The 14019-nt window shown below is 41.4% G+C and overlaps 1 protein-coding gene across 4 annotated transcripts in view; it reads left to right on the forward strand.

Moving 5' to 3' along the window:
- The window catches only part of LOC137371926 (low-density lipoprotein receptor-related protein 1-like), a 1827029-nt gene that overhangs the window by 532849 nt on the left and 1280161 nt on the right, over positions 1 to 14019 (forward strand). For all 4 annotated transcript variants that reach the window (XM_068035008.1, XM_068035009.1, XM_068035010.1 and 1 more), the window contains exon 6: positions 1505 to 1768. In XM_068035008.1, coding sequence (XP_067891109.1) covers positions 1505 to 1768 — 264 coding nt within the window. The remainder of the gene's footprint in view (positions 1 to 1504; positions 1769 to 14019) is intronic.

Consider the following 14019-nt stretch of genomic DNA (forward strand, 5'->3'; position numbering starts at 1 on the left):
GTGCTGTATGTCTAAACTAAACTAAACTGTGTTTTCAACTCCCCCTTGGTGAATCCTTGATCACCACTTTCCAATTATAAGGCAAAGAAATTAGCATAAACGGGCTTTCTTCGGTTTAAAGAAAAGTGAGATTTATTAAACATCAAACTTAAACTCTAATTTGGTTAACGCCTTTGGATACATGCTTCGCACCATGCTAGCATGCATACGTGATATGCACATGCAGATGGAGACAGAAAACAGCAGAAGAAAAATAAAGTAAAAAAGTTTGAAGCAATCTCTGAAGAAGGGTTTTTACTGTGCTTCGAGCTCGCAGTAGTCTTTGATTGTAAGTAGATCTTGCTTTTCGTTGGGGCACAGTATTCTTCTTAAACCTTGTTCACTGTAGGAGACTTTTCTCTCTTGGGGTTCATGGGTCTTCAGTTCCGTGAGAAAGAGATGGGAGCAGACAGGAGAGAGATGTTCCTAGTCCAGGAGCAACAGCTTTCTCGAGTTCAAATTCTCTGTGACAAGTTCAAATTCAAAAGACCAGCAGCCAGTTCGTCACATGTCTAAACTGGTCTGACCACTTCTTCTGTGAAGCAAGGACTGGTTCCCTTGTTCCAACACTGTCTGCTAGCTTGCAAAAAAGTTCTTTCTGGCAAGGGGCCTGGCAATTCCTTATGATAGGCCCTCTTTTCTTCCCAGCACCAATTTTAAGTTTTAATGTTCATGTGGCAAAATATGTGTCTCATTCTCGGCAGCTTGCCTGACAATGTGAATATCAATTTTACTTCTCAATGCACCATACTGTGTACAGTATTGGTCGTCTTATTTAAGGAAGGATGTAAATGCATTTGAAGCAGTTCGGAGAAGGTTTACTAGACTAATACCTGGAATGGGCAGGTTGGCTTATGAGGAAAGGTTGGACAGGCTAAGCTTGTATTCGCTGGAGTTTAGAAGAGTAAGTGGTAACTTAATTGAGATATATGTAAAATCCTGTGGGGTCTTGACTGAGTGCATGTGGAAAGGGTGTTTCCTCTAATGGGAGAGTCTAGATCTAAGGGCCACTGTTTAAAAATAAGGGGTCTCCCATTTAAGACAGAAGAGATGAGAAGAAATGTTTTCTTTCAGAGGTTTGTGAGTCTTTGGAACTCTCTTCCTCAAAAGGCAGTGGAAGCAGAGTCTTTGAATATTTTTAAGGCAGAGGTAGATTGATTCTTAATAAGCAAGGGGGTGAAAGGTTATTGAGGGTAGGAGGGAATGTGGAGCCAAGGTTACAATCAGATCAACAATGATATTATTGAATGGTGGAGAAAGCTCAAAGGGCTGAGTGGCCGTCTCCTGCTCCTTATTCGTATGTTTGTATGATTTAAGCCATGTCATCAGAACAAGTTACATCATTCCCATTTTATGCTGCATATTTTTTCCAGCTTCTGAATTAGTAAGAGTTTTAGAATTGTAAGGTTGTTGTAAAGTAATTTTATTTTTAAATAAAACTCTATATTAACTTAATCTTTTTCAGAGCCCATTGATAGACCACCTGTGCTTTTGATTGCCAATGTTAAAAGTATTGTGGTGACCAGTCTGAATGGATCAAGTGTTTCTACTCTGATTTCTGTCAATATTAATGGAATCATAGCACTGGATTTTATATATGATGAGGAGCTGGTCTGCTGGATAACAGCTGAAGAAATGTCTACTCATGCTGAACTGAAATGTGCCAAGATGACACAGCTGAATGGATTTACTGAAGAGAGAATCATCAATATTTCACACAGCCTCCACAGTGAGTCTTTTCAGCACCTAGAAATACTTTAGAATTCATTTCATTATGATAGATAAATGATGTTTTAAATCTTCAATCAACATATCACGATCTGTGTTCATGTTACAGCATTGAATGCCTTTGACAAAGTCAAACAAATGTTAAATATTTCACAAGTTTTGATAAAGACATTTAATGAAAAGATGTTTACTCAATTAAGATTATAACTATAGACATCAATAAAATATGGAAAATCAGTTTAAAAATGCTTGTTTTGCAGTAGAAATTAAAGATGACATAAATTACATTTTTAAAAGATCTTTGTTGGTATGAGAAAATCCATTAGACCCATCTTTGCTCATTCATCCAGACTAGTTTTACATATTAGTCATCCCCACTCCTCACCCAGCCAACAATCATGGCATCTAATTATTTCTGAAGTTATTCCAAGGTTTTTGTCTGCACAAGACTATTGAGATGTCTGTTTCATTTGTCAGTCACTCTGGAGATGATTTTGGTGTCTAGCATCAGGCAGTGGGTGGCAAGTCCACTCTACCTGAGCGATAAAATTGGTGGGGGGTTTTATCCACTTTTGTGCTTGGGTGTCATTCTGTTATGCAAAATGGAATGTCACTGCTGAATTGATGACTAAGTGATACTGGCAGCTTGTCACTACAGAGAACTGAAAATCTCTGGACCCGAGCCAGAAATTCTCATTTAAAAGCTGGGTGGGTGGGGAGGTGGGGGTGGGAAGGTCTGTAATCCCAGTGGGGAGTGAAGCATGGAGGGTTTGTACTAATTTTAATCTTTCCATCAGGATTGACTGCAACCTATATGGTGGGTATGTTGAGTTTAAGATGTGATAAAACACACTTGTTATGCAGCAAAAACATATGACTGTGACATAGCGAGTATCAGCCCAGGTTCGGGCAGGACAGCTGGCATGCGCGAGCAGCTCTTTCTTCTTCTTTCTCTTTTCTTCTCAGTGCCGCACATCTTCAGGACCTCTCAAACTGCCCCAAGAGTGTTCGCATGGATCTATCCTTAGGAGTTTCTCTCCAGCTAACGCATTAAGGCTTCCCAAAGTCTTTTACTTTCTACCCTTTTTCAGGAGTGGACCTTGTTCTGAGTTGTTGCAGTTGTAGCATAGCTATGTCGTTATTGAGAAAGTCTAGGAATCTAGATTAGGTCAACTAATAACTCTTTATGATATATATACACATTACAATTTACACTCCCCTCAAGCCTCCTTAGCTAGCATCCTTTGTGCTGCTACTCTCTTCTTCCAAAGCTCATTACTATGTGTCTGTTACAATATCACCCTTACAGTGGGAGAGGTTGCTCTCACTGTCTTTAGCATTAACCCTTAAATGTGCTGATGCTACAGACCTGGATGGATTATTCTAAAGATTTACTTTGTTTTGAAATACCCTATAAAACATCATGTTCTTTGTCTATATCATGCCTTTAATTTCATTCCCCTTCCATTTGCTTCTTGCGCCTTAGCACATACCCTCTGTCCTTGATCAATCAGGCCTAGGCCTTGTGTCATCCTTTTCTTAAATCATTTCAAGCTGTTCTCCCTGATTAGTTGCATCCTCCCCAGAAACATTCCAACTCCATCCTTCAAAGCTTGCAGAAGTGTCATTATTTATATTTTTCCAGTATCAGTTGGATATATCTAAAGCTGTTCATAAGGCCTGTTAACGAGCTGTTCATAAATCGCCATTGTGATGGAATCTGTGGTTGCAAAGCTTGTTTTTTTTTTAGACCCTAACTGAGAGGGAAACTAGAATTGAAAGAGCAATGGAACCTAAAAACTGAAACAGAAATGGAAACCAAAACTGAAGCAGAAGCTGCAAGAACAACTTCATGTTTCTGGGAAAATTGACACTGGTTAGAACCAGATAGAAGGAGAGAGAGTCCTCCCAGATTAGGCAGACCAGGCAGGAGTGGAGCGCCGGCAAGCAGAAGAAAGTGAAGACTGAATCCAGGAGCTGTTCCTATTACTTAAAGTATTCAACAAACCAGACCCGGCCATACAGTGCCCAGGTTGGGCAGAATTTAATGCGGGTATGGTGGCTTTGTTGAGGAGGGGGTGGGGGGGGGTTGCGTGGGGGCGCAGGGAATTGCATCGGCGCCATCCACCCAGAAATCCAATGTCGGGACTTAAGTTCCGGATTTTGTCAGTGGTGGGAAAACACCATGGCAGCTTTGACACCCTGTCATGACGGGGAGCGATTTTAAATTTCTCAACTGCTCTTTTAAATGCACTTAGGTATTATTAATTGTGATTTAATGATAGGCTCTCGATTTTGTGAATGGTGGGTGGCACTCATGTGCCTTCAGGTTCACGACTGTTAAAACCTGGCGGCACCAAGGCAAGAGGCCATATTGCTGCGACGGGGAGGCAGCCCTGAGCATTGCTGCATAGAGAAAGAGGGGGGATTGGAGGCCATTGCAAGACGGTGTTGCTGTGGGCTCTGCAAGGGAGTTTGGGGTCTCGGGGTTGCTGTAATGAGGTTTGGAGTCTCAGGGTCTCTGCAAGGTGATATGTAGTCTCAGGGGCTCTGCAATGGGGTTTGGGATCTCAGGGGTTTTTGCAAGGGAGTTTGGGATCTCGGGGTCTCTGCAAGGGGGTATGGAGTCTCAGGGGCTCTGCAAGGGGTATGGGGTCTCAGGAGCTTTGCAAGAGGGTTTGGGGTCTCGGGGTTTCTGCAAGAGGTTTGGCATCTCTGGGTCTTTGCAAAATGTTCGGACCCTATTTCAAATATTTTCAGGCAGGAGCAGTGGCTGTCTATTTCAACCTTTCCTAAAAAATTGAGTAAGGTGGGTCTTATGTGACAAGTGAGTGATAGTTTTTTTTTAAGCAATTGTCTGCTACTACAGTATTCATCCTGAAATTACAGTTTAAGCAGATAAGTATCTGTCTGAAGAAGAACTCCATGACATTAGTCAAAGTTGGAGTTTTACTAATTTGGACCTGCATTTCTCCCTTTATCATGATTAAATTTGTAATCATATTCAATATCTATCTTTATAGATCATTTGCTGTCCTATATTTCTTTGAGATTACCTTTTAAGGCTAAAAAGCCCCAGTTTCGCCAGTATTCCTCATAGTTCAGTCAACAACAACAACTTGCATATGAATAGTATCTTTAATTCAGTAAAACATCCCAAGACACTGATGTTAAGGATCAAGTCTCTTGTCTGAGCTGCCTCAAAGGCTTGAATGTATCCTTTATGCCTCAGTGAGATGAACTGGTCACAGTACACAAGCTGATGTCTGACTGGAGTACTACACAGTGAGCATGACTTTCCTTGGCTTGTATTGTGCTATTCTAGATAATAGTTTTAAATTCTACTGGGCATGTTGAGAACCAAGTCTATGAAAACCAATAACTCTTTTTCAATTCCCTTGTCTATGTACATACCTTGTATGGAGTACTTATGACTACCCATATTTTTTCCCGTTTGCAGTACATCAACATTTGTCCATATGAACTGCTATTATTCCACCCACTTCCATATTTTATCTCACTCAGCCTACCTCCTCAGATGTGGCACCTTTTCAGCTGTGAATTTGACCAGTTTATATTCAGCTTCTGAATCTAATCTGTTATTGTAAGTTAGAAATAATAATAAATCAATCCTTGGACACTCTGCTCAGCACTTTAACACCCTTACATAATTCCTATAACACGTAACTGCTGCTTCCTAACCTTTAAACAATTTCTAAACTGTTCCCAGGTTTTACCCTGGATTTTTGCTGTTTTAATTTAACATAAGGTAATACAGAACTTCGGCAAATACTTCAGGACGTCAAGATACACCACGTCAATAAGTAATCATTGAGCCATATACTTCAATAATTTATGATAAAAAGATAATTGAAGGTTAGTCTGGATTTCCTTCTATCTATCTTTTATTTTTTTGCCTGTTGATTTCAGCTGAAGGTTCAAACGATTCTTTCTCTTTCATCTCCATGGGAGATTAAAATATTTATTACTCCAGCATTTGGTTTAGCACTTGTATTCAATACTTTTCCCATAGCACTTTAGTTTTAGCATTCCAACAACCTGTTAATGATTAGGCATGGTTGTCTAGTTTCTATAACTGTACATGTGTGTAAAGGATCAGATATCAAGAGCTAATAACAGTCCTCATGTCTTTTCCTATTTTATAAACTCTATATGCATCTGAGTTTTTATTTATGTATCAAAGCCAATTAACAATGCCACTAACAGCCCATTGCTCTTCTGTGTTTATCAGTAGGAGTAAACAGGAGGGAAAAGAACTGTTCAATGCAATTAAACATGGGAACATTTAGCCAAAGATGCATGTCCAAGATAAACCTTTGAAACCCTTGCTATAGGGCAAATTCAGTGGTCCCACATACCCAGCAGGGCACTGCACTGAAGGAGTTTGGGTTTACAACACAGTGACCTATGCTTCCCTCGAGCACAGAGTATGTGACATTTAATTTAACTGTTTATTACCTGCTGGGTACACTGATTATTTTATTTCCCCCCCCAAAAATGTTATTCTTATTTTCTGCTTTGATTCAATTTTAGGCACAGAAAGCTGAATCTCATTTATAAAAGTGCTGGCTTGTTCTTTTCTGTCAAGTTTTAAATAATCGGATTTAAAGTAGTTTAAGAAGGTATTGGGAACCATTCTGTGATTAAATGGTAGAGATTAAAAGTTTTAATTATTTTTCCACCAAAAGTGTCCAGAATTTTCATAAAGGTAGTGGATATTTTGAGCAGGGGTGTTATGACAACCGCTCACAATATTTTATCTTGTGGTTTCGCTCTTCAGGTGAAAACAGCATTTTGTTTTAAACTTGTTGAGAGTATTGCTGCTGCTCAGTGATTTACATTAAATACGAATGAAATATCTTGCTTTTATTTCTCTTATTTGCACTGAGGGATGTCGATACTTGGGAATGAAACTGTCCTGTTTTGGCATTCAAACACTATTCTGCCCCCCACCCCCATACAAAATTAAAACCCCCATGTATAATAATTGGAACTAAAAGTGACAGGTGATTTTACAGTGATGGAAGTTGATGGCCTTTCTGATGTAGAGAATATGGAGTTCAATAGGTTGCAGAGAGTACAACTTCTGCCTCATTTGCATATTTAGGCTTCATTCACTTCCAAAAATCTGCTCGCATTTCCTCAGAAAAGAACTTCCGAGTATATCCAGGATAAGCACTTTCAGCAGAAAGTTAACGGATGACAGATGATGAATAAAAGCTTGGCTCTCAATCTGTCTGAAAATGAATCTACAATAGACAACTCAATGCCACGCACTGTTAGTTTTGCAAGAATTCCTTCTGAAGTCAGAATAATGTATGTTTTTATGAAATGTCTCCTGCATTATATAGTGGGAAATCATAATATGTTTCCAAAATAGAAAAATCATAATGTGGAAGAGGTATTCTACATTGAAATGCCTATCATTACAGCCATCATTCACTTCGAAGGATAATTTCTAAACATCTTAAAGAGTGTACATTCCACCACAAAACTGCCAAGAATTTGGAGTGACAATCAGAGTGAGGTTGGTCTGGAGGCGGTTGCACAAAACAAGCAATGGTGAATTGGTTTGTGTCCCACACTGTTTCCTTTTCCATTGACTTGAATAGAAATAAAAATCGGATGGGGTGTATTACAAGACTGTTGATTCCCTATCATCTGGTTTGACCAGACCAATTTCAACCTTAGGTCATAGTCATAGAGTTAGTCATAGAGTTATACAGCACAAAAACAAGCCCTTTGGCCCCTCGTGTCTGTGCCGGCCATCGAGCACCTAACTATCCTCATCCCATTTTCCAGCACTTGGCCCGTGGCCTTGTATGCTATGACGTTTCAAGTGCTCATCTAAATACTTCTTAAATGTTGTGAGGGTTCCTGCCTCTACCACCCCTTCAGGAAATGCGTTCCAGATTCCAACCACCCCTCTTAACCTCCTGCCCCTTACCTTAAATCTATGCCCCCTGATTATTGACCCCTCTGCTAAGGGAAAACGTTTCTTCCTATCTAACCTATCAATGCCCCTCATAATTTTGTATACCTCAATCATGTCCCCACTCAGCCTTCTATGCTCTAAGGAAAACAACCCTAGCCTTTTCAGTCTCTCTTCATAGCTGAAATGCTCCAGCCCAGGCAACATCCTGGTGAATCTCCTCTGCACCCTCTCCAGTGCAATCACATCCTTCCTATAGTGTGATGCCCAGAACTGTACACAGTACTCCAGCTGTGGCCTAACAAGTGTTTTATACAGCTCCATCATAACCTTCCTGCTCTTATATTCTATGCCTCGGCTAATAAAGGCAAGTATCCCATATGCCTTCTGAACCACCTTACCTACCTGTGCTGCTGCCTTCAATGATCTATGGACAAGCACACCAAGGTCCCTCTGACATTCTGTACTTCCTAGGATCCTACCATCCATTGTATATTTCCTTGCCTTGTTAGTCCTCCCAAAATGCATCACCTCACACTTCTCAGGATTAAATTCCATTTGCCACAGCTTACCAGTCCATCTATATCATCCTGTAATCTCAGGATTTCCTCCTCACTATTTATGACACCACCAATTTTCATGTCACCTGCGAACTTACTTATCATATCTCCTATATTCACATCTAAATCATTAATGTACGCTACAAACAGCAAGGGTCCCAGCACCGATCCCTGTGGTACACCACTGGTCACAGGCTTCCACTCGCAAAAACAACCCTCGACCATTACCCTCTGTTTCCTGCCACTAAGCCAATTTTGGATCCAATTTGCCAAATTGCCCTGGATCCCATGGGCTCGTACCTTCTTAACCAATCTCCAATGCAGGACCTTATCAAAAGCCTGACAGAAGTCCATGTAGACTACATCAACTGCTTTACCCACATCTACACATCTAGTCACCTCCTCGAAAATGCAATCAAGTTAGTTAGACATGATCTCCCCCTGACAAAGCCATGCTGACTATCCCTGATTAATCCCTCCCTCTCCAAGTGGAGAATAATCCTGTCCCTCAGAATTTTTTCCAATAGTTTCCCAATCACTGATTTTAGACTCACCGGCCTGTAATTACCTGGTTTATCCCTACTACCCTTCTTGAATAGTGGTACCACATTCGCTGTCCTCCAGGCCTCTGGCACCCCTCCCGTGGCCAGAGAGGATCTGAAAATTTGTGTCAGAGCCCCTGCTATCTCCTCCCTTGCCTCACATAACAGCCTGGGATACATCTCATCTGGGCCTGGGGATTTTCCCTCAGATTGCAATAAAGATTTTAGGGCATAGGTTTAGAAATTAACCAGCTTATTAACCAGCACCTGAGATTTAGTAAGTAATTATTTTTATTTTATATTGTACACCACATGTAGCTCTGCAAGTAATTTATTCATTACAGAATACTATACAAGGTTCAATAAGGCATTGGCAAATGCTCTTGGGTCAACTTTAATGGTGAATCCTCAAGCACAACTTTGTTGTCTTCAGTTATTATTTCACATATGTCGAGCAAAAGAAGATTTTTCGTTAATTTATAGCATGGCGTCGCATGTGAAACTCCAAGCTCTAAGTGCTGCTCTGCACAGCAATACTATAGCAGTTTTCAAATCGCTTGACAGTTTTGTTCTTGTGTCCTGTAGTCACAGGCCGTGAAATTCAGCTTGTTGGCGCAGATTTTTTGGTGTGTCAAGTGCCGTTTTGCCTCCAAAATCGTGTTTATGTCATGCGCATACATTTCTGCTGTGAGCTGGACTGGACATCATTTTAGTGAGTGCACAGCATGCGTGTGCAGGGAGCATTCACCATAAGTATGCATGATAGGCAGATTGTGATGTCAAACAGCATGTCGTGCTGATTTGATAGCAGCACTGTCACTTGGGAGCTCAATGATTCAGCTAATTGTTTGACCAGGTGAGGAGGGATCATGAGGCTCCCCTCTTGTCCTTCTTCTTGTTTGACTGCATCAGAGTTTATTCCTTTTTAAACAGTGGATGTGTTTACCACTTTGAGTACTTAACCTTTTAACTTTGTTGTGATCATATAACAACAAATGAGACAGGTTTTCTTGAATTCAAACAAGAAAAGGTGAGTTTATTGTAGTTAACCAAAACCCAAATCTAAATAAAATAATAAACTATGCTACACTTTCACTCACACACACACGAGAATCTTACACATATATACACACACACACACACACACACGGATTGCCAAGTGATGAGAAATAGTTGGGGTTGGATTAAATACCAGAACAAATTTTTAAAAATATACAGTCTGTGGAGTCTGGTAATTCCGTTGTCTTCTGGCTGAAGTCGTGATCTTGAAGCCTCTGGCTAGCCAAAGTGCACTTTGCGGCTGGCCCACCTGGTTCAGGTTTTTCTTGGAGACAGAGTTGTGGCTTTCTTCCCTGGGGTCTCTGTCTGTAGCAATGGTAAATTTTGATGTTCCACAGTCGCAGGCAGGTTTCAAAATTTGCACTATATCTGGAGAAAGAGAGAGGGAGACACAGCCCCAATGGGGTCTTGTCTGGTTAGCACTTGAAGCTTGTCTTTTTGCAAAAGACTGCTAATTTTTCACAGCGGGGGAGGCAGTCACATGATTGTCCAGTGTCTTCATTTGCAATTTAATTAGATTCAATTCCAGGATTTTTCAAATTCTCTTGGGTCTCATTGTTTTATTGTTTACTCCTGAAGGTACGTCTCCATTGTTAATGTTCCAAATGACTTTGAATGTTTTGCCATTAGAAGTGAAGTTGTTAGTTGATTCCAATGACATTGTTCTATTGGTGGCTAGCTCAGACATCTGTCTCTCCTTTGATGCCTTGATGTGTAAGGTATTCAGATGCAAATAGTGGCAGCCATTTTAGCTGTCTAGCAGTGTCCTTTATCGGTTTCTTTCTGTCTCTTGTTTTTAAAAGATTAATACAAGTATCCAACTGATGGAATAAAGTCCTCATTCAGCATAGCATGTTTTCTTGACATGATGATCTCTCTTAACCTCTCACCGCTGAACATGTGTTCAGCAGCAGGAAGGACACCCCACCACTGCTATTTAAATGAATCATCAACTACTTTCAGGTTATTCTGATTGATTTCTATTGGTGTTGCTGTGATCGTAGAATGTTTGGTGGTTTCCAGAATTTTTTAAAGTTGCTAAAATCTACAGTGAGTGAGGTAGCACATACTGAAGGACTTTGTTCTGACTTCAAGGATTCTGCACAAACTACCTGTTCTTAGACATGGGTGCAGTAGTATGCATCTCCCTATGAACCAGGATATCATTGAGTACATGCACGATGCTTTGCAGGCACCACATGCCAACTCTGAGATGTACCATAACCGAAAGGAATTTCACTCACTCAGCATCCAATTGGTGTGTGACCATACTCAGCATATCATGCAGGTCAAAGCTCAGGCACCCTGGCATCAGTTATGATGCCTTCATTGTGCAGCAATCTACTATGTCAACTGCATTTGAGATACCGCAACAAACCCAGAGGGTAATTACTTGGCGACAAGGGATATCATTTGATGACGTGGCTCATGACTCTGGTGCACAACTCACACACATAATGGCAGCATACACATGAGGTAAGCCATGCTGTATCATGAAATGTGATAGAACAGGCCATTGTGGTGATTAAATAAAGCTTTTTCTGCCTGGAGCACTCTGGAGGCGTCCTGCGGTACTTAGCAGAGCACGTGTCAAGATTCGTAGTAGTCGTCTGCCACATCTTGCACAACCTCGCATCGTGAGGGCATAGCCCTTCTGACCAGAATCTAACAACCAGTGGAAGAGGAAGAGAAAGGGAGGTTGTAATCAACACAGCCCCTTTCTGTCTTGGCTGTCCATGATCAACTCATGTGACTGCAATACCAGTAGACACAACCCCAATACTCCATTCACCAACAGTTTCACCTTACTTTCCCTCTGTTACTGACCATCATAGCATCACTCAGCCACAATGCGAAAATAAATGCCACCACAAAATATACATTCCAAACCAAATTTATAAATCAAATGTTACAAACAGGGGAGCGATGATAGGGATGGCTCCCCCTTTTGACCTCTCGACTGACTGAAGACAGCGTCTTTAAAAAAAATGTTTCGCTCCTGAGGGCTTTAATTGTCGGAAACAGACACATGACAGGTTTTCTTATAAGTTTTGAAAGAAAAATAAATGTTTATTGTTCAACACTGAATATACACAACTACAACCACACTCACACTCATACAGATACACACAAGCTGAAAAAAAGACTGTGATTATAAAAGATTTCAAGAGTTCGCTGTTACACTTGCTTTTCCCCGGGATGAAGACTTGAAACAATGCAGGCCTGTAATCCATTTTTTTTTGTCTACTGAATGAAAGCTCTGGAGGACAGATTCACTGTTTTATGTTCGCAGTAGCAGATTTCTTTTGTTATACTCCAGTCAAGGTTCAAAGGCAAACCCCTGATATTATTCCTCAGACGGAGAGTTCAGGGCCAACTTAAATCTCTGCCTACATGTGGCTTAAAGCTGGTGGTCTTAGGCAGGATCTTTTCTCTCCGTTGGCATAGGTTTTTTTCCTCGCCCTGTCTGCTCAGAATGTGCCTTATTAAAACCTCTTATCAGAAACCTAGTTTCTGTCATGTGATCAGAGCATCTCTTTCCATTGTCCTTATAAATAGTTTCTGTTGGTTAGGCTACTGTCAGACAATGGAGTCTGGGTATCATTCATCCAGATACCATCTTGATAAAATAGAGCTTTTCACACCCATTTTCTGGATTTCCAGTTTGGAGTCAAAGAGTCTGCAACAGCATTGTGAACCCAGCTTTTTAATTAGTTGGAGAAATGCAGCTATTGCCACAGGAAGGGCCATTTGAATTTTAATAACTTTGCTAAGATTTTTCTAGACATGAAAATTAGCTTGGGGTTCTTGCAGTTCCATGTGTGGTGGCAGGGATGAAAAGGTCACCTGACCTCGCAACGCCATTATGTTTTACAGGAAAATGTCTGTTTTGGGTTTATATTTCATAAGTTCATTTTTATAGTTCATAAGTTCATATTGCTTGAGCATGACACAGAGCATGCCATCTTGCATAGAAACATCAACTATTCACCCTTGTGCATTCCCTTAATGCCTGTCCTGGGGTGTCTTTGCCTGTCCTAGTTCTCATGTGCAATGCTACCCAAGTGGCTGCAGCATGACTGGTGGAAGGCTGCTGACTTTCAATGAGGGGAAATTGCAGTGGCCTTGCAGGACAACCTCAAACAGCTCTAGGTCTAGAAACCTTTGATTCGGACAGCATTATCTCGGCATGGGCAGCAGCAGTCTGGGCTGGTTGACTGTCTGGCAGACAACAGCAAGGACACTGGTGGAGTGGCAGCGGTTGGAGGAATGGTGTCATACTAAGAGAGGACAGCAGATTCATGCTTCACCAAATCAATGCCCCTGACGCAGTGCCTCAGCAATTCTAGTAATCTGTTGGAGGACAGATTGCTGGAACGCTGTGACACCCTGCAAAGCCCTTTGACCACAGGTATCTGCAGCTAGGATGGCAGCAGTCTGAGCTTGCGTGACAGGAAGTTGAGCTTGCATGAAAGCAGTTTGAGCTTCTTTGCCAGCAAGCTGACCTTTTATGACCTCAGTCTGAACTTCCACTGAGGCACCCAGATGTTGAGTGGATTCTGCTTGTGCTGTAATGGATGCTGAGACATTAACTACCAGATGCTGCATCATGGTTGGGTCTGCAATTGTGCTGATGGAATTGGCCACCACTTCCACTTTGGAAATGATGAACTTTATGCTCTGCAAAGCCCCACACCTAGTTGTTTCTGAATTCCTACAGGCTCCTTGATATTGACTTCATACTTTCTCATAGGTCTGCCAATGCACCAAGCATTTTGTTGAGGATACTCATCAGTCCTCTTCTGTAGCCTGCCCTATCGAAGTCCTTGTCTGAGTCCTCTGTAGCAGGACTCATGCGGTACCTTGTCCTTCAGTTAGCTGTTGCCTGTGCTAGCCTTTTCACTTGCCCTGGCTGCAGGCCACGCATGCAGTTTCCATCCCTAAGCTACCCTCTATGCTGTGTCAATCTTTGATCTAGTAGCTGCAAGTGTCAGAGTGAGTGAGTTTTTATTTTTCATCACCATCTGCCTGTTCTTCCACCCCTTGCTATTCCACCACTGCCTGGTCAGGTTGCAATTCTTGATAGAAGAAAGGTATGGGGCAATGTTTTGGGGAGGGTCACAGGAGGTGCATGCTT

Source organism: Heterodontus francisci, chromosome 7 (assembly GCF_036365525.1).
Source record: "Heterodontus francisci isolate sHetFra1 chromosome 7, sHetFra1.hap1, whole genome shotgun sequence".
NCBI classification, from domain to species: Eukaryota; Metazoa; Chordata; class Chondrichthyes; order Heterodontiformes; family Heterodontidae; genus Heterodontus; species Heterodontus francisci.